At 36.7% G+C, this 21088-nt stretch overlaps 1 protein-coding gene across 2 annotated transcripts in view; it reads right to left on the reverse strand.

The window, feature by feature from the left end:
- The window catches only part of Klhl24 (kelch like family member 24), a 38600-nt gene extending 17518 nt beyond the window's left edge, over window positions 1–21082 (reverse strand). Inside the window, exons 1-3 of one of the 2 annotated variants that reach the window (XM_010624286.3) lie at window positions 20838–21082; window positions 14988–15047; window positions 9147–10127 (exon numbers count right to left, since the gene is read on the reverse strand). In XM_010624286.3, coding sequence (XP_010622588.1) covers window positions 9147–10066 — 920 coding nt within the window. In that variant the 5' untranslated portion in view covers window positions 10067–10127; window positions 14988–15047; window positions 20838–21082. The other variant, XM_010624287.3, reaches the window with a different exon arrangement.
- Window positions 21083–21088: the final 6 nt, after the last annotated feature.

Raw genomic sequence — 21088 nt, forward strand, 5'->3', positions numbered from 1 at the left:
TTTTTTGCCGCCAGATCAGAAATACATAATGTAGAAAAGAATTTTGGTCACATGTGTTAACAAAAAATTATTTTTGGGGAACCAGCAAATCATATAACACTAATCTACTACATAATAAAACATTAACACTAAAATATTTTCAATAATATTTAATATTTTCCAAATAATTACAAAACAAAAAATTAAAAATAGAACAGCACTAGATACTTTAATAGTACTAATAAACTGCTAAATATGATTGCTAATATTGCTAAACCATTTCTAACTGTTTTAATATAAGTGCCAGAATAAATATTATATAACATTTTATGTTGTATTTCTTTTATAGCATTTTATTTGTTCTCTACTTTCCCTTTTGAACTTTTTGTCTTAAATTTCTTTTTTAAGACTTCTTGGTCCAATAAACACTATTTTTATGTCTTATAACAGAGAAAACAGCATGAAAAGCCAATGGCTGAAACATTTAGCTTCACTAACCAAAAGGATCCACTAGAATGTGTATTTATCTGAAAGGATTAAAGCAATGCAATAGTTTTGTTTGTATAGAGGGTCCTGTTTGCAATCAAATGCCTTTTAACTTAATTGATGCAAGTCTGGTGTTCTGCTTAGAGACTTACATCCAAAACATTTATGTATTTTTTAAACTTAATTTTTTTGTGTGTTGCTGGAGCTGAAACCTAGGGTTCTGCATATGCCAGGCAAGTACTGCATTGCTGATCTACACTCCCAGCTCACAAGACACTTATTTCAGTGTGGAAAGTACTGAGAGCTGAGCATCCTAAAGGAAACAGTCATTACAGCTGATGATAAAAATAGAGAGCCAAAGGCAGTCAAGTAATGACAGTAACGTACATAAAATTCTAGATGCCCATGTTATTTTAGGCCAGATTTATTCCCTTTTTTTTCCCCTCCCTTCATAGTTCAGGCTGGCCCTGAACTTGCTACGTAGCCCAGGCTGGCCTCAAACTCATGGCGATCCTCCTGCCTCAACCTCCCAAGTATTGGGATTACAGGTATGTGCCACCACACTGGGCTCTAGGCCAGATTTATTCTATTTCACTAATTCTTTAAAGTAAAAATTCTGATTTTCTGCTATAATGAAATAAATATTTTCAGCTCTAGTTTCACCATTTGTTTCCTACGAAAATATGACATCCAAACTGTCCTTTTTACAATGGAGATATATTTAAAATTTTTTCTCTTGTCATAGTTTTGAGAAAAGATCACATTCTTTGATTTATATGTAAAGTAATTATAAATCCACAGAACATTCTAAACCAAATCAATACAAAACATGTAATAATTACCTGACTCAGTTAAGAATCTCAAAGGGTGAAATACAGGAATTTCTGATTGAAATAACAGACCTACTTAAGAACAACAGATATGCCTGAGACCAGTGAACTCTCAACAAGAAGCACTGGAGTGATCCTGGTCAATAAGTAAACATATTCTCTCTCTCTCTCAAAACACACACACACACACAGGGAAAGGAAGTGTTCTCCTATGCAGTGGGAAAGTGGAAAGAGATATTTGTGATATAGTCTATTCAGCATGTAAAACTAAAAAATATCTGAAAATCAGACCATTAAACTAAAAACCCTGAACTAAAACAGAGATATGAGATTTTTAAGCCTTAAAGAGACAGAATGGCTCTCTAGTCTATATTACCAAATTCCATGCACTAATTTATCTAAATAAAGAACTATATATATCAGAAGAGGGGACTGGTCAGCCCCAGAAGCAGAAGTAAATGAATGAGAATTAATAACCACAGAGGTAAACATTTGCTGTGCCCATTCAAGTTACTAAGGGAGAGAATCCTAGCTGTGCTGACGTGAAGTGAACTTTACTGGTTCTTTAGGAAATGAATGAGACATCCTCAAGCTATACTAGCAAAGAGGACTCAGTTTTAAAGATCTACTAACTCCTTGCTTAGCTGCCACGTCTGCCAGCCAGCCTTTGAATACTCTGTCTTCCCATGTGGTGACCAGCCTCCAGGAAGAGAATATGCTGGGTGGAAAGTCTTAAATACCTACTTTGCTTGGCAGTTACACTTCTTCCTGTGAACAGACTTATGGAGGCTGAGGTCAATGAATTAATCAGCCTATCATAGCTAATGTTAAGTCTGCCCCCTAGGCTGACCTATTTTACTTTTTAAACCTGTTAAAGACACAGCAGCACCTTGTGGGGTCAGGCTTTGCACTGGAAACTGCAAGAGTAGAATGCTTTTTATGAGGAAATAGCAGTACTCATCAAAGACTCAAAGTGTTTTTTAAAACCAGAAATGATCATCAGGAACTAATCATAGATGTGCTTGAATCCTGAGCCACAAGATGTCACCTTAACATTAAAACAATCAGAAACCGGGCTGGGGGTGTATCTCAGTGCTAAGAATGTTTGCCCAGCATGCAAAAGGCCTAGGTTCAATCACCAGCACTGAGGGAAAGAGGAGGGGAGGAGGGGAGGACAATTTGCCATGTATGGTCAGTATTTTGGAAGTCCAGCTTAGTGCCATCTATGTTTCTATTGGGAAGCTCATTTCGTAGACAGAATTGAAATTAGCATCAGGGTTAATAACTCTTTCCAGAAAATCATTACAGTACGGACAACCTGGATTGGGACTGATGCAATCAGAACCTGTCTACCAAGCAATCAGAAGATTAAAATCTGGTATTCAGGATGGAATGGGAAACATGGAAATCAGTATTTGTTCTGGGGCAGGAATGAAAATGAAGTGCATCAGAGATCTGAATCAGATTACCAAGCCATGGTCAGGATCATGAAACATTAGAAGCAGGTACAATTACTACCACAGTTAAGACTCATGAATTGGGCCAAGGCCAAGAAAGAGAGCCCATCCCTAGCAAAGCTGTCATTTTCTCCAGGTGAAAATGGTTGGAAACCTAGCAGTGTACAGAAGGCTCAGATGCAACTCAAATATTAGAGAAAATTTAAGCACTGGTTCAGTTGGCTCCTTTATCATTCTCAAGGAGTTCAAAGTGGTCCTGAGTCTAAACATGTACACACTAATAAGAATTTTCCCTCTTCAAATGATTTCTACAGAAATATTAAACTTTTGACTTGGAAACAAGTTTCCAATCTGTTAGGGGATTCCTCAGAGGGCTACAGGAGGGAGAGTAGGAAAAGGAAGGAAAATTAGGAATGCTAGGACTGGGTGTGGTGGTGCACGCCTGTAGTTCCAGCACTTGGGAGGTTGAGGCAGGAAGACCACTGTGAGTTTAAGGCCAACCCAGAATATACAGTGAGACCCTGTCTCAAGCCCCCCAATCCAAAAAAGGGGCACTAAATAAAAGCCTAGTAATAATCTGCTATAAAATAAAAAGCATTTTTAAAAAATGCCTTAAAAATACTAATAATCAGAAAAAATGGTCAACATCACTGGTCATTTGTAAAATGAAAATTAAAACAATGCTGAGATTCCATCTCATTCCAGAAAGAATGGCTGCTATCAATAAATCAACCAATAATAAATGCTGGAGGGTCAGTGGGGAAAAAGCAACGTTTCTCCACTGGTGGTAGGAATGTCTAGACTGGTGCACTCACTGTGCAGATTCCTCAAGAAACAAAAACTAGAGGTTCTACTTGACCCAGCTACACCTATTCTTGGTACCTTCCCGAAAAAATTAAAAGCATAATACCACAGAGATATATGCACACCCATGTTTATAGCAGCACAGTGTGTAATAGCTAAAGCTTGGAAACAGCCCTAATGCCCATCAACTGACAAGTGGATAAAGATGTGTTTTTTTTTTAAATACAAATGAGTACTACTCTGCCTAAAGAAGGACGAGTCTGAGACATCTACAGATAAATGGATGGACCCTGAGACTGTATTCTTAGTGAAATCAATGAGACACACGTGTTTAAATACCACGCTGTTTCTGTAGTGTGAGAAACCGAGAGTGGAAATAAGGAGTGAAATTGCAATGGATGTTGGGAAATGGGAAGGAAGTGTTCAAATGGGAAGGGGAACAAAGGAGGGAGGGACAAGAAAAAAAGTGAAAATAGAAGGAAAAAATGGAAACAAAGCTTTTGTGTGTCGGGAGGGGAGGGGACTTGAGGGAGGAATGGGATAGGGATAAAACAAAATTTGTTTTAAAAATACCAATATTCAGAAAGTACAGCAGAGGCAGTGCCTGCCCTGGTCAGGAGTATGAACTCTGTAGCCAGAGCACCTGATTTTTTGAAGCTTTGCCTTACCACTTGCCAGGTGATGTGACCTCGAATGAGTTACTCCTCAAGCCTGTTTGCTCATCTGGAAAGGGGCTGTAACAACTGCACTAATACTCAGGACTGTTCGGAGTATTGATGAGCTAACACGTGTAATCGTATGTGCACTTCCTAGATCGGAGTGACTATTATTTTTAATGGAACAGCAAAGTAGGTATCTTTGTGTCACACATAGCATTCAGTTCTTAAATTAGAACAATTGGAAAATAAGCTTTGAGAAAAACATACTGGAACAGATGCACAGCTTATTAATTCTTAAAAATCATGTCTAAAATAACTGTTTCTTTTTTGCAGTGGTGGGGATTGAACGCAGGGCCTTACACACGCCAGGCAAGTGAACTACCATTGAATTTTATCCCCAGCCCCTAAAATAAAGCATCTGATAGCAAGTATTTCTATCTCTCAGACTCCATTTCCTGGATGGTAAATGTATAGACCAAATTTAAAACATTAACAATTTTCTTCATGAAACCATCTATAATCTTTCATTACAAATTTCTGTGTCAAATGCTAGGCTCTGTGTGCTACAGAGGACGAGACTGATACAGAGAGAAGTTATGTCCAAAATCATGGGATTAACTATCTGTACAGAGTCAGATTTGAAAGCCTATCTGATTCTGAAGCCAGTACTCTGAACGCATTGCGATGCTTGCACTGTTTACTAAAAATAGTAGTATGTACCAGGACAAAGATTTATAGTTGCAAAATATATATTGTTAGAAATATAACAATAGCTTCTAAGCTTTATTCTCTTCTGTGATTCGCTTTTCTCAGTCTAACCGAGACTTTACATCTAACCTGGCAGATTAACAAAGCTTGTTTGCTTGTTGTTTTACTTATCTGCTTGCTTGCCTGCCTATTTATTTACTTTTTTTTTTTTTTGGTACCAGGGATCGAACTCAGGACCTTGCACTTGCAAGGCAGGCGCCAAAATCACTGAGCTAAATCCCCATCCTATTTACTTATTTCTTTAACTTGAGCAAACCAGGGTCTCACTATGTAGACCAGGCTTGCCTTGAATTTGTAGTGATCCTCCTGCCTCAGCCTCCCAAATGCAGGGATTACAGGTGTGCACCATGATATCTGGCTGATTATCAAAGCTTTTGTGCTTAGACTGGCTTTTTATTAAGGAACTTCCATCACAACTCTTTTTTACACAGTTTTTTTACAGAGTACATTCTGGGGCTTTCTCTATCGTCCAAAAAACATGGGCATAGGGCCAGGGATTTGGCTCAATGGTTTGCAAGCGCAAGGACCAGAGTTCAATCCCTGGTACAGACAAAAACAAAAAAGACAGGTATAATAGAGGTGGAGCACCCAGTATAGCTGGAGCACTGGTGAGTACTTGGCATAGGATAAACACTAAAAAAGTACTGGCCAATGTAGGAAATGTTAACTTAGTATGGTGGCAGAAGGGATCAAATTGTCACCACCCTTTTCCAGTTAAATTTTGCATCATTAATGGAAAGATGACTGGATATGCTGTGTCTCCTAATATGATACAATATGTGAACATTATGTAGGATGAATTCTAGCCACAAATGTTTAACTAGTATACTTCAAAATGAAGCTCTTACAGCCAACTTTCAATTCCAGGAAATGTATCTAAATAACACTATAAGGTTCCTTCCTTATGGACTAATCCAGAAAGTAGAACATTTTTCTGGACAACTTTTCCATCAAAAAACAGAATCTTGAAAAAGAATTGTTTAAGAATTAGAGAGAATTTCCTGGAAAAGAAAATAATACAAGAAAAGGAAAAAATGGAAAGAAAGTCTTTGTAAATAGGGGAGGGTGGAGGGAGTGAAGGGAGGGCAGCGGTATGGGGGGAAAAATAAGAACCAAGACATATCATGTAAAGGTACAAGATCCCAATGATGAATGTAACTGTACTGTGTACTTAAAAAGTACCAATAAACTCAATTAAAAAAAAAAAAGAATTTTCTGGGAATTCCTAGATGTAATGAGTGATCCTAAATCGGATCCAGGTCTACTAAAGGACAGTTTGAAAAAGATCTGAATAGGGATTGAATATGGGATAATATATCCCATTTTAAGGGATAATATTAACTTTAGTTGTAATAATGTTCTTTTGCCTGTTATTTAAAAAGATAAACACTGAAGTAATAAAAATACATGTAAAATTAAAAAGAAACATACAAGTAAAAAATAAAAGTAATAAAGTAAAAATATGTAAACATTTAAAAATGTGAACGAACAAATGAAAGAGAAAGGACTGGGCTGGAGACACAGGTTTGGTAGTTAATAGCATGTAGGGTAATTAAACCACGAGACTAGACGAGATGAGATCACCTATATAAGGCAAGACAGAAGCAAGCCAAACAGATAATCTCCACTTCAAAGACTAGATATGGGAGTAAGAACTATCACATTGAAAAAGAGCAGCTGGAGAAACAGGGGGACCATGAGAACAGTATTCCAGAAGCCAATGGAGGCGTTTCAAGAGGGATAAGGCAATTAATACTGTCAAAACTTAGGGTTAGGGTTAGGGTTGGATAGGAGAAAAAGACTGGCAAATAAAAAAACAGGAGGTCAGTGATGACCAGCCTTAGAGGAGTTTTAGCAGTGACTGGAGCAGAGGCCAGAGGAAGGAACTGTGGTTGAAGAAGTGGAGACCTCACTCCTCATTCAAAGAAGGAAGATGAAAACCTGCACAGACAATACACGCTGCTCAGAGGGTGACATGTTTAGGAATTGAGGCCAATAAGCAGGAACACACAAGTGAAAAAATGCTCAGGGTCAAAAGGTGATGGCAGAGTTATAACCCTTATTTAATGCCTACATAAATACTGCTATTATATTTATGGTGGCCTAAAACTTCAATATGACTATAGTTTGGTTTTTCCTACTGGTGTCCTAAAGAAAGGTGATGCTATGTGTTTCACTGTGCAAAGTGAATTGGTTCCCTTAAAATGGCATATAAAATACATTTTTGGAAATCAACTAATTATGTGAATTAGGAAAATTACATCCTTAAAGTAGTGGATGGGCACTGAGACTGTAATCTGATTTTACTCAGGTCATGTTTTTATAAGTAATATTCACAATTAACTTACTTGATGTTACAACCTATAACCACTGGTCCTTAGGCTAATACCAGGAGCTATGCAAGATAGGTTTATTAATTAGCCCCATTTGACCCCAGAACATTTTGTCTACTACAAGAGGATTCTGCTTGGAAAATTCTCCCTTTGTAGGGACATTTTGTGTCCAAAAAAGTCTGAGAGGTAATCACACTGTCCTGAGGCTACCTGGCTTTTTTAATGAATACATTCAGGAACCTTGGTCTTCCCAATTTCTTAAAATCAGCTGAATGTCCTTAAAAAAAAAAAAATCAGTGCATTTATAGAATAAAATCATGATTTCTGTCTTTTATTGAAAGGCTGGAAGTAAAATTATCAATGTTTCTTTTAAGACTATTATTATTATTATTATTGTATTGAGGATCGAACTCAGGACCTTATGCTTGTTAGGCAGGCACAGTGCCACTGAGCTACATCCACCCAGCCCAAAGACTACTACTTTTAACTACACTCAGATAATTAAAGAACAATGTATTCTAATACAAAGAATTACATCAATTTGTTGTAATACCAGTTACCCAATATTGTATCTAATGTTTAAAAAGATCAGACTTTCAAATACTGAAGTTTTCTTAAAGTGGGTGAGACCTACCTTATACTACATACATAATAATAGCTCATAATTATTAGGTACTCTCTATATATGCTGGTACTTAAAGATTATTGCCTTTATAGTTTTAAGGAAATAAACACTATCCTCATTTTACTACAAGTATACTAGTTTAGACTTTTAAAGACAAACTACCTCACAATGAAGAATTTTAATCACATAAAAAAGTAACACTCCTATTCAAAGAATAAAATGTAGTTTTTTTGACCAATGCTATAGTAAATTTATATAAAAATGGAGATGTTATGGAAAAATAAACACTATCTTTACAACAACGTGGATATATTTAACACTACTTGGGTGTGTAATTAAAAGTAGGTAAGATGGTAAATTCTGTGGTTTTTTTACAACTTAAAAGAACAAAAAACCAACAGCAACTTTAGCTGTCAGAAATATATTTAAATTCTTCATCGTAATACTCAAAATATGCATTTGTCATTCACAATAAAATTAACATTATTCTTTTGTTATGTAGGCATGGAAGATTATCTTTATATAGTTATAAATTAAAATCTACAGGCATTTTACAGAAATAATCTACTGCAAGAAATATACGAATAATTGCATTCTACCTCAAACATAAATTTACCAAGTACAGGTAGTCTAAGAGAGCCTCTCTAAAGTGGCTAACTCTGCACCCAACGATCCGCTGGAAAGAAAAGTGAAGTGTGCTGAGGCATGTAGTCACAAAGCCTTTGATAGAACAACAATAACGAGAAAAATCACTGTTGAATCTAGTCTTCACTACAGCCTTCATTCTCATGATTTGCATAACCCCAAAAAAGCCTCAAATTGTAAAAGGCTACATGTAAACTAAACACATAAATGACGTCACTACAATAGGACTCAAGAATTATAAAACTATTTCAAAACAACTTTTGGATGTGTATGTACCAATTACCCACAATGAATGCTATTTGTTTTGCAAGCACATATTAGTTTTTTGTTTGTTTGTCTGTTTTTTTGAGACAGGGATCACTATGTAGTTGAGACTGACCTGGAGCTCACTATGTAGCCCAGGCTGGTCTCGAACTCGCAGCGATCCTCCTGCCTTAGCCTCCAGAGTGCTGGGATTACAGGTATGTGCCACCACGCCCGGCTTAACACATATTAGCTTTTTAATAGAGAAAAAGATAAAGAAATGATAAAAAGTAGCAACTTGTAAACAGTCCTCTCACCTGCGTGGCCTTGTCCTTGGGGACATCATTTCATTCCCGAGTATATAATACCGTCTTGCTTCATGCAACAACTGGTAACACTCGGGAGAATTCTGGATCAACTGGTCCACCTCAACGGTTTGAACGAAGTAGTTGGGATGCAGCAGAGGGAGTCTCACATGTGTCAGGAGCTCGTGCAACAGTGGTCTTCGCAGATCAACAGCACGATAGACCCACCGCATGACGGCTTCAAAAACCATCTCCTCTTTACCAATAACAAGTTCATCGCTACAAATATAGTCAATGAGTTCATCTTTGTCAAGCTCAAGAAATTCCTCATGCTGGGACACATCCTCAAAAGTCTGTAACGCAAAGGTTTTGCATTTTGTGAAGAGCGTTTTGAGGGAATGGGTGTCAGCAAAGCGCTGGATTCCCAAACAGTTACAGGGATCAAGTTGCTCCTCTAAGAACTTGGCGCATGCATCCCGGAGAACACCAATCTGAAAGAGGCTGGAGGTTTCAAAGAGATACTGGACATTCTCTGTAGTGATCTTCACTTTTCCAGTATAAACATACTGCAAAAAACATTCCATAGCTTCAGCTAAAATACCATTGATTTCAACCAACATTTCTCGGCTCTCCCTGTGGTCATTACAAAACATAGCTCTGAAGTAGCTACTGCAGGCTGAGAGAACAGCTCTGTGGCAAGGAAATTCTTTTCCTTCCACACAAATGATCACATCTGTGAATAAGCGGCTGTCTCGGAATTCATTAAATATCTGGAGTATGTTTTCGGCATGGGATGATCCTGAAGAGAAGTCAAAAAACTCACGGCCTGTCAGAGATTTAGGGTCCATTTCAAAAACTTTACGCTTAGTTGCTGGGGAATCACGCACCCCAAGATCCTCTCTGTTTAGTCTGCGTCCCAATATTAGTACCATTGTTACATCAGTTGACTATATAATTGTTGTGAAATGGCTGTCAAGGATCTTCTTTATGTGGCTAAAATTTAAAAAAAAAATGTAAGTTTTTGTGTAAAAAATTCAGTATTTAAGTTACAAAATTTTGTACATGGTGAGGGGAGGGGGTTTGAGGGGGAAGGGGATTAAAAAGTTACATAATTTTTTGGATATAAATACAACAGTTACAATTAATATAGTTCACATAAGGTTCAGGGTACTATTTTATTAAAAGTTAATGAAGAAAAACTAGCATTTGCATTATTAGAACATTGGGGTAATTTGTAATAGCATTTCTGAAGTTCCCGGTTTGAAAGGATACCGTATGTATTTTAAGCTTCTAATAACCTTCCATCTTCCTTTTATATAGCTGGGTTTCATTTTATTTACCAACTTTCAAAGATTAATCAGAAAGATGTAAGACAAAATTTGACTAGGCAGAATTCTAAAAAACTTTTAACTTAATATAGCACTGCTATAAATGAATTTAGCTGCATCAACAGACTTTAAAAATATGTGTACTGTTTGACTAGTGTCTCTTTCTAGCAATCTCTCCCCAAGAAAATAATCAGGAATATATGGAAAGATTTATCTATAGATATATTCAATGTTGTATTAGTAGAAAATACTTAAGGCCCTACAATAGATTAGGGAAATGAGAGTGTATGAAGAAGTATTAGCCAGATAGTAAATGAAAAAGTAGACCATAAAACATCTGCTAAAAGAAAAATATGTATATTAGTGCACCCAGGAATAGAAAATAGGAGGTATATATGCCAAAAATTAAGTGCTTTATTTACCCTCTCTACTTCCCCCATATTCCCATTACAAATAGGTAATAGAGATTTTTTAAAAAGCATGTTATCTAGGCCTTGCTTCCTTTCACTAATACAAGAAAATCCTCCAAGCCTGCGGAGACTACTATAAATAAGTAACCAATGGATTTTAGGCATTTTGCTATAGATATCAATTGTCTGATGTTAATTTTAAGGGCACTCTACTCCCACTCTGTACATTTCTCGAAGGTGATACATGATCCAACATATATATAATTGGTTTGTGTTCTTAAAGTAATCCTCAGCTATTCCATATTTTTAGAATCTCATTTGCAATCCCTTCTGAAAGTCCCAGCTTGTTCCTGAAATATATCAGCAATGGCAGCAACAAGAAGGTAGCTAAATGTCATGGATAATCCATAAAATGGGATGTCATCTTATACTCACAAGCCACAAATAAAACTGGGACTTGAGAGCTAACAATCTTAAGACTGTACAGTATTTTGTATATTTGATCGCATATTAAATTATATCCAATTTTAAAAAAAATCCTTAGGTAAGCCGGGCGTGGTGGTGCACGCCTGTAATCCCAGCACTCGGGAGGCTGAGGCAGGAGGATTGCTGTGAGTTTGAGACTAGCCTGGGCTACACAGTGAGTTCCAGGTCAGTTTCAACTATGTAGTGAGACCCTGTCACCAAAAAAAAAAAATTCCTTAGGTGCACAAAGAAAATGTGATAAAAAATCAAGAACAGGGCCAGGGAGGGCTGGGGATCTATCTCAGTGGTTCTGCTGCCTGCCCTGCAAGCACAAAGACTGGAGTTCGATCCCAGGTACAAAAAAAAAAAAAAAAGCAAGAGCTTTATTATATATTCTTTTCCATATTATTATGTCATTTTTCCTCACTTTTTTTTACTGGCAAAACAAAACAAACAAACAAAACCCCCAAAACAGGGCTTTCTCACTGAGCAACATCTCCAGCCCTTTTATATATCTTATTTTGAAGCAGGGTCTTTCACTAAATTGCCCAGCATAGGCTTGAACTTGCGATCCTTATTGTGATATTCACTAAATATATCAACTTTCACGGATTCCCTCACTGTTTACCCATGTGGTTACTAGATTTTTTTGGGGGTGGGTACTGGGGATCAAACTTGGATCCTTGTGCTTGCAAGGCATGTGGAGGAACCACTGAGCTAATCTCCAGCTCTTACCCATGTGGTTATAATCACCACCACTAGCAGTAAGTATTTATATTCCTACTGTTGTCTGTCAAGAGACTGTGCTAGACCTAGGGCTTAGAAACATTAATTTTTTGGGATTTTGTTTTGTTCTTTAATAAAGCTGCAACAGAGCATTTTGCCAAAAAAAAAATACGTAACAATATAAGGTATCATAGGCAAGAAGCCACCATGGCACAGACAACACAGTTCACCTTCAACTATTACTTTTTTAAAGGCAGAGTCTCGCTGTGCTTCCAACCTGCCCTTGAAGTTGCTATGTAGCCCAGGCTGGTCTTGAGCTCACAGTCCTCCTGCCGCAGCCATGTGCACTGCCATACCTGTCCCCTTACACTTCTATTAATATTTTTAACCTCTTCCTGTATAGCCTAGCACTCGATCTTCCTGAAGTCTAGGTGGTAGGATTTTCCTCCAGTAGATGTACACCAGGCTATTCTAATCGTTCAGGGGAGAGAAGCTGAGCACGATATCTGAAGGACTCTTAAATGCTTGCATTCTGTAGACACCTGGTCCATCCCCTAGCCCATCTTCCCTCCTGCAAGTGAAGTCAGAGAAAACCGAGGCACTTTTATCAGTCAAATGGAATGGAAGATAAGAATGAAATAAGTAATACAGTATTTTCATCTAAGACCCTGAGGTGGGGATTCAGAGGCAATAAGCTGAGATTTTTAAAAACTCCTAAAATGACTGGAGAGGATCATGCTCTTTGGTCTTCTCTGAGAATTCTGGAAAAAAAATCAGGAAGTTCTTGGACAGCTACCAGGAAAGGCTTGATTAACTAGCAGGAGCTCAATCTCTGTCCTAACTGTGTATCAAAAGACTGATGCAGCCATGGAAGCTTGAAACAAAACAGATCTAAAGACAATCTTTTTTTTTTTTACCACATACTTTCTGAACTCTTAAGGATTAGCTAACAACTCTAGCAGCTTTGGAGATTTTAGGAACAGATTTGCCAAAGAACAAATCAAAGCTCCATTTCATTTTGTTAATTTTAATCACTAAGTGAATAAAAATATCTGAGCTTAAAATATTTTGTTCTCGTTGTTTGTTGTGGATTTTGACGCAGGGGATTGAACCCAGGGTCTCCGGTATGCTAAACACAGTCTTGGTCACACAGCCCTATCCCAACCCAATGTTTAGTTTTAAAATCGGTATCATCCCTGATAATTTAAAAGTTTACGTTTGCTGCACTGCAGGCCATCCAACTTCTTGGGTTGCAGCCGTCTGTGCGTGTGTGTGTGTGTGTGTGTTCACATGTACGTGCATACAAGCATGGGTTAAATCTTAAAAACCTACTTACAGCGCACAGAACACTTCTGAATTCCAAGCTCCTGCATATATGTAGGCAGCAGCATATACTGTACCAAATATGGTATTAATTTGAAGTTATCTGTTATATTTTTATATACAAGAATCTATTCTCCAAAGCAAGACAAGACAGATCATTACTGTTGTCTAAATGTCAATTTTTTGTTGTTGAGAAAATTTATGTGATACATCAAGTAATAAGAGGGAACAATTATTATTTTTTTTCATTGAGTTTATTGGTACTTTTAAAGTATATGGGAACAATTCAATAATTATAAACAAACTGTGGTGACCTGTAGTATAACTCATATCTGAATCATTGCTTTACTAGTTTTACACTATGACTGGATTAGTCACAAAGTTAGCTTCTCAAATTGAGAATTCAATTTTTCTTTTAAAAACTCATTTTTAAATTTAACTTATCTACGGTCAGGGATTTAGCTCAGTGGTTCCACCACCTGCCTTGTAAGTGCAAGGTCCCGAGTTCGATCCCTGGTACCAAAAATATATATAAATAAAATAAAATACATAAATAAATTTAGCTTATCTAATTTAAATTCTTATTGCATTTCAGGTTCAAAAAACTTAAGCAATTGTGACTTTAACTAGAGATATAACTGCTTGTGCTAACAATAAAATACTATTTTTTTTTTTTTGGTACTGGGGACTGAACTCAGGACCTTGTACTTGCTAGGCAGGTATATGGTGCCACTGAGCTAAATCCCCTACCTCAAATACTATTAAGCCTGTATTTCCACACATTGCATTTTCTCATTGTTTAATTGAAAATGTGTTCAGAATGCACAACAAAATACCATATTTTAAGAACTAAATTTCTCTTTGGTTAAAATCATAGGAAGTCATATACAGTAGGAAAGGAGATCATACATGAAAAAATATGTATTTAGATGAGTTAGTGGGCACAATATGATCAGACTGTCATGTCACTGACTGGCTACCAAAGATACCCAGTTGTCAGGAAAAATTAGTATTCCTTTCTTTGTTTTCCTAGTTTTTTCAGAAGCTTTATTCCTGGAGCCACACTCTCACTTGAAAAGAATGACTTAAGATACTTCCTGCTAAAGATACTCTAGGGTTTATTTCCAACTGTGGAACTCATAAATGCTGTAGGCCTACTTTCTGATTGCTAGGTAGATTTGAAATTACATGTATTTGACCTATGTCCCAGAAAAATGAGTAGAGATCACCTATTTTGGTATCTTGAAGTCTGGAGAAAAATGCAGAAGTGAGACTCTCAGGAAGGAATAGAAAGGAGTGGGTAGGCAGTAAAAGAAATGACTGTGACATTGCCTTCCTATGAAGATTTTTTAAATTTTTAAAATTTTGAGCCAGGGGCTAAATTGGCTAGGCTGGGCTTGAATTTGTGATCTTCCTGGCTCAACTACCCAGAGTCCTGGGATTATAGGCATGTGGCCATGCCCAGCTTCTTTATAATCTTAAGGTTAGAACTAACTGTTCCTTGTCACTTGGTGTAAGGGTTCTATGGTTAAAGTTAAAAAAAAAAAAAAGTTTACAATTTCTAACAATGTTTTCATAGTTTATAAATATTGTAAGTATACCTTTCTAGCATTTGCTCAATCAAAGCTTCAGCCAAAGTATTTGTGTTGTCTTAATGTCACCTAAAATAAATGGAGAATAGCAATATATAAATCAGATATGAATCAGTTTAAGCACAGTTGGCATTATTTACTAATATGTTGTAAAAAGTTCTTAATAAACCACACCTAAAATAAATGGAGAATAGCAATATATAAATCAGACATGAATCAGTTTAAGCACAGTTGGCATTATTTACTAATATGTTGTAAAAAGTTCTTAATAAACTGTAGTTTCTGACTGACTTTGCATAGAAAGTCAAGAAGACCAACACTTAAAGCAAATTAATAATTTTAGTTTTTTTATATATAAACTAGTTTTCTAATCAACGAGTATTTTATCCACAGTAAGATTTCTTGAGTAAAAAATAAGTAAAATATTCATGTTAACACCAAGCTAAATATGGCACTGAGATTAAGAAAAATACATATCCTATAATTCCACTTTGGATATTTGAAGAATATCTGGAAATTGATATCCGGTGCCATTAGATAATTCTAAGAGTCTATCAAGATTACCATAAGTAAACAATTTAGTTACTATGTATTGTATAATTATGAAATCAAAATAAATAAATCTTAAGAATTCAGAAAAATTCAGGTTTCAAATCCTTAGTTATCTAGATTTTCTATATATTATCTGAGTTCATCAAATAATTTTTAAATACATAAATATGTCTTCTGCTTTGTTGAGCCTTATAGATCTGCTATAAAAACACACTTAATGTAGCACAATTCTTTTTCTTTCTTTTTGTGGAAGGGAAAGACAAGAATGCTTAAGAAAAAAAACTAGAACTGAGTTGTGCACAGAATAGCAACAGTATTTAAACACAAGCAATTCCAACTTTAGGACCAGAAATCTATAAATAGAACTCAAATTCTAAACAACTTTAGCAAATTCAAAAATTAATCCCCAAACCAAAAAGAAACTACAGATTTTTAATTATATGCAAGCATATCTCTAGATCCACACCTGTGTAACGATTATGAGACAAATGTCACCTTATGTGTTTCCTTACTTTCAGACTTCATTCTAACTTGTTTGTAAAGAATATTGCAATTTGGTCAGGTTAGGGACTATATGTTTTGGGCTAAGGAAATATTCTCTCAACAAATAATAAGATCTAAGCCAATGTAAGGATTTGGGTCATTCAAAAAACATTTGTACAGAGCCTACTCTGTGTCTGACATTGGAGTTACAAATATTGGATTTGGATTCAAATTTAGACTGTAGGGGTAAGACTGCAACCAAACAAGAATTCCAAGATTGATAATAAAACAGAATTCTTCAAAAATTAAAATAGAGTCTCTCAATACTCATTTGGTCTAATATTATACCTTATGGCATAGAAAGGGCAAGGTAATTCACCTGGCCATCTTCTCCAGGACTTCTAGGTAATACTTACCAACATCTATCTATCTATCTATCTATCTATCTATCTATCTATCGTAAGGGCAAGAGACAGAGACGTCAGGGTACAAAGTCTGAAGAAGATACACAATAACAACTGATCTACAGAGTAGCTGTACTAAAACAGGCTTCTTTTTCCTTCAGAATAAAGGAATCGTCTAAAAGAGATTACTATCACGGTTAATTAGTATTGCCTTCTGAAGACTAAATATTGTACTAGGAAGCAGTTAAGTAGTGCATTGCCAGATGCCATGCTTTACAATACTCCATTGTTGTCCTCAGATGTAACCACAGATGGAGAACCCAGACCAAACAAAAAACGTCAACCAAGAGATTTATCTTTAAAAATATACAGCAACTTAAAAGGAAACTCAGTAAATAATGGCAACATAGTAAATCCTTCATTTTAAAATTAACCAGCAAACTGTATAACAAAGTACTATATAAAAACAAGCAGGTTTTACACATTTCAGGTATTTCACTCCGTCACAAACTACCTGATGACCACTTTTCTTTTTTCTTTTTGGTGCTAGGGATCATGCCCATGCTAAGCCAAATGCTCTACAACTAAGCCACACACCCCAGCCCCTGATGATCAGTTTTTAGAATTTCACAAAATGAAGTACTCTTCTAGAGCAGTAGTTCTTAAGCCAAGTTTTACAAAGACAACATTTAAAGTCCAGTTTTCAGGCAGTTATCAACATTTCCAATTTCTTCTGTGTGCGCACATGTGTGCATGTCCTGTTTTGTGTGTGCGGTGCTGGGGATCAAACCCTGTTCAGGTTAAGCACTTGCTTTACCACTGAGCTACACTCCCAGCCCGTAACGCTTCCAATTCCTTAATGCAATCACCAAGATCATATTTACCCACCAGAAGAGACTCAAAACCAACTAAAACCTCTAGTTATCTGGCTAGAAATGTAACAAGTAATGATTATCCTAGACTAGAACATCAGATGAGCAATATGCCTATTAGACTTTGGTGAGAGAAACAAAGACAGGGTGAAACATTTAGATCTTAATATGTTAGACTAGGCAATACACTGCTCTAACTGAAAAAGAATACTATCTTTTCCTTCACAGAAAAAAAAAAATTTTCCAGTGCTTTTTTCCCTTGCTATGAAACTCTTGGCTACTGGTATTCTCAAACTCCTAAAGAGAAAAAAAAAATCATTAGTCATCAAACATCATACTGCCCTGTTTTGCCTACTTATGCTTCTCACTAAACTTGACACGTACAAAGTGTTACTTCATCTATTTTAGGTTCTAAATGTATTATTTTATATTGAAATTGAAAAACCTACAGATACACAACATGTTTTCTGATTACAAAATTATTTTTGGTTCTTTTGTTAGAATTAAATCTGCAAGGATACCACCAGGTGCTCTGTCACTTAAACAAGTTTGAGAGCACGTATTCTAAATGACTCTGTATTATAAAAGTCATTTTACTGGTAGCACAAATTAAGGAATTAACTTTTTTTTTTTCAGTACTGGGGATCGAACTCAGAACCTTGAGCTGGCCAGGTTGGTGCTGCACCACTGAGCTACATTCCCAGCTCCCTACAATTTACTTTTTAAAATTAAAGCCAAAAGTAAAGCCCAATCTTTTCTCTTTTTTTGAGACAGGGTCTTGCTATGTAGTTTAGGCTGGTCTTGAACTCACTATGTAGCCAGGCTGGTCTCGAACTTGCAGCGATCCTGCTTCAGCCTCCCAAGTGCTGGATTATAGACATGTGTCTCTGCATCCAACCTAAACCTAATCATTTTTTAAAAAATACCAGCTTTATTACTGAGATTACCAGCTGGGCAAGGTGGTCCGCGCCTGTAATCCCAGCACTTGGGAAGTGAGGCGGGAGGATTCTGATTCCAGTTTGGAGTACATAATGAGACCCTGTCTCAAAAAACAAAACAAAAAAAAGACTGCTCAATACTGAAAAGTTATGCTCACTAGATGATGAATTCAGGCAGAGATAAACTTTTCAATAAAAAAAGTAGTTATTGTGGTTTTCTTTCTGTTTTCTTATTTGGACATGGGGTCTATGCTGGCCAGGCTGGGCTTCAACTCCTGGCTCAAATGATCCTCCTGTCTCAGCCTTGGAGTAGTTGGGGCCACAACTACTGGCACTGGCATGGCTCACTGTGTTTTTCTTGGTAGAAAGGAATTTTAAGTGCTGGCATAGCTGAGGTGAAAAAGAAATCCTCCTATGGAAATCAGTATGGAGATTTCCCAAAAAATAAAAAGTGAAATTTCATTGGACTCCACTATTCCCCTCTTACCTATCTTCCCGCAAGAGTTAAATACATCGTATTACAGGAATACATGCATACCAATGTTTATAGCAGCACAATTCATAATAGCTAAATTTTGGAAGCACCCTTTATGTCTATCAACACCCACTATTCCCCTCTTACCTATCTTCCTGCAAGAGTTAAATACATCATATTACAGGAATACATGCATACCAATGTTTATAGCAGCACAATTCATAATAGCTAAATTTTGGAAGCACCCTTTATGTCTATCAACATGTGAATGGATAAAGAAAATGTGGTATCTATACATAATGGAATACTACTTGGCTATAAAAGATAAATCTAAGACATTTGTAGGAAAATGGATGCACCTTGAAAACATGTTAAGTGAAATAAATCAGACACACAATCCCAAACACCATACGGTTTCTTACATACGAGAAATTCAAAGTACAAACAAAGAGCAAAACAAAAGACTGACAGAAGGAAATGGGAAGATAGAGCTTTTTCAAATGCAAAGGGGATCAAGACCAAAGGTGGAGGGGGAGGGGAAGAGGACATAAAAGATTTAAAACGTGCCATGTACATGTACCAACTCCAACAAATGTAATCATTACATGCCACACACATGAACTAAAAAAATAATAATGAAAACGGGGGGAGGGGAAAGGTATCTAGAGAGGGGGAGGGTTGGAAGAACAAAAAGAATCAAAGCACATATACCCACTCCGAGATGAATGTAAACATTATGTACGGCAAACATGGACTAATAAAAACAGTTTAAAATCGAAAAATATGTGTGGTTGCTCAGTGGCCACATATTCTTCGGTTGTTTCAGTCATACCAGGAAATCATATAAACTTACTTCATATGTGTACTTGTGAGGATATTGTATTTATATTCTTCATCACATAGTCCATACCTAAATACTTATTTTAAAAGCCCCAAATTTCTAGGTAAGGGGAAAGTGCATACAAAAAAACCCCGTGTAGTCACTTATTTGTTATATGGTTAATATTTATTTTGCAAAAGCTTGACCTTTGGGTTTTAATGAAGTGGCAGAAAAACAAGGAAGTTAAAAAGAAAAGTGTATTGAAAAAGCATTAAGGCTTTAACAACTTGGACAGAAGCCAGGAAAGTTTAAGATAAAGCTGATAGCCATTAACTCAGAATATGATTTCTTCTTCCTGTTTAGAGACTAAGTCACAGCCTTTGAATAAACAAGTTTTTATCACGTGGCTGTTCTATTTTTTTAAAAAAAGTTTAAGACGGTTGCACTTGTACTTAGATTAAGCCCTCAATGCACCAAGCGACGAGACAGTTCCGATCATAGCAGCTGTACATTCTAGTGTTGTCATCTCTAGTAGAATTTTACAAATACGTTAAGAATGTATAACCAATGAAAACTGTTCGTATTCAATGCCTGCTTCACCTAGAAGAACTCGATCCTCCTCCTATAAAAACACATTAAATCTAGCCAGGCGTGGTGGTGCATGCCTGTAATCCCAGCACTTGGGAGGCTGAGGCAGGAGGATCGCTGTGAGTTTGAGACCAGCCTGGGCTACACAGTGAGTTCTAGGTCAGTCTCAACTACACAGTGAGACCCTGTCTCAAATAACCAAAAAAACAAAAACAAACAAAAAAACACATTAAGTCTTGGGTGAATTGCTACAGATTCACAGGAAAAGAAAACCTGATAAAACCCAAAAGCCCTGTTAGGTCAAGGGATTAGAAAAACCACCTTTAATATAGTATAGCTAAAAACGACTGGCCTTCCAGATTTTATTGTCATCTTAATTTATCATTTTCAAAATACATCCGCACTTCACTTCTCAAAACTTCGAATTACCTTGAAGGTTAATACACAGAAGTGTAAACTAGATCCCCCAAATAAAACAACTCATCCAAGCTGGGGTTCAGAAGAATCTTCTTTTAGGGTAGTATACTCAAACGGCCTTCGACCTTTTTTTTTTTTTTTTTAAGTAAAAATCTTTTCTCTTTTAATCGTAATTTTACAAAACTAAGGTTGATCTTTATCAACCAGCTGGGGCACTTTCATAGTTTTTAGCGGCAAACGTACGCTTCGATTGTGTTTACAGACGACAAGAGCAAGTGCTTAATTATTATAATCAATTGTGACTAATTACCGCCTCACGGTCACCCCAAAATGTGGCGTTAGGGGCTATATTTAGCTGTCTGGGACGTTTTTACAGCACAGGCAGGAATCAATCCCCAAGACTTCCTCTGCACCATCCTGGCAGATGGTGCGACAGCAGTTACAGGGTGCTGATTTTCCGGTCCTGGGAGGGCGGACCATGGCCGCCAACCCCTACAAGCCCAGAGCTGCCTACGGGTTCGGGCCGCGGCAGCTGCGGACGCGCGCGCCTCCCCCGTAGCA

The sequence above is a fragment of the Fukomys damarensis genome, unplaced genomic scaffold (assembly GCF_012274545.1).
Source record: "Fukomys damarensis isolate Sample0158 unplaced genomic scaffold, DMR_v1.0_HiC HiC_scaffold_12, whole genome shotgun sequence".
NCBI lineage: Eukaryota > Metazoa > Chordata > Mammalia > Rodentia > Bathyergidae > Fukomys > Fukomys damarensis.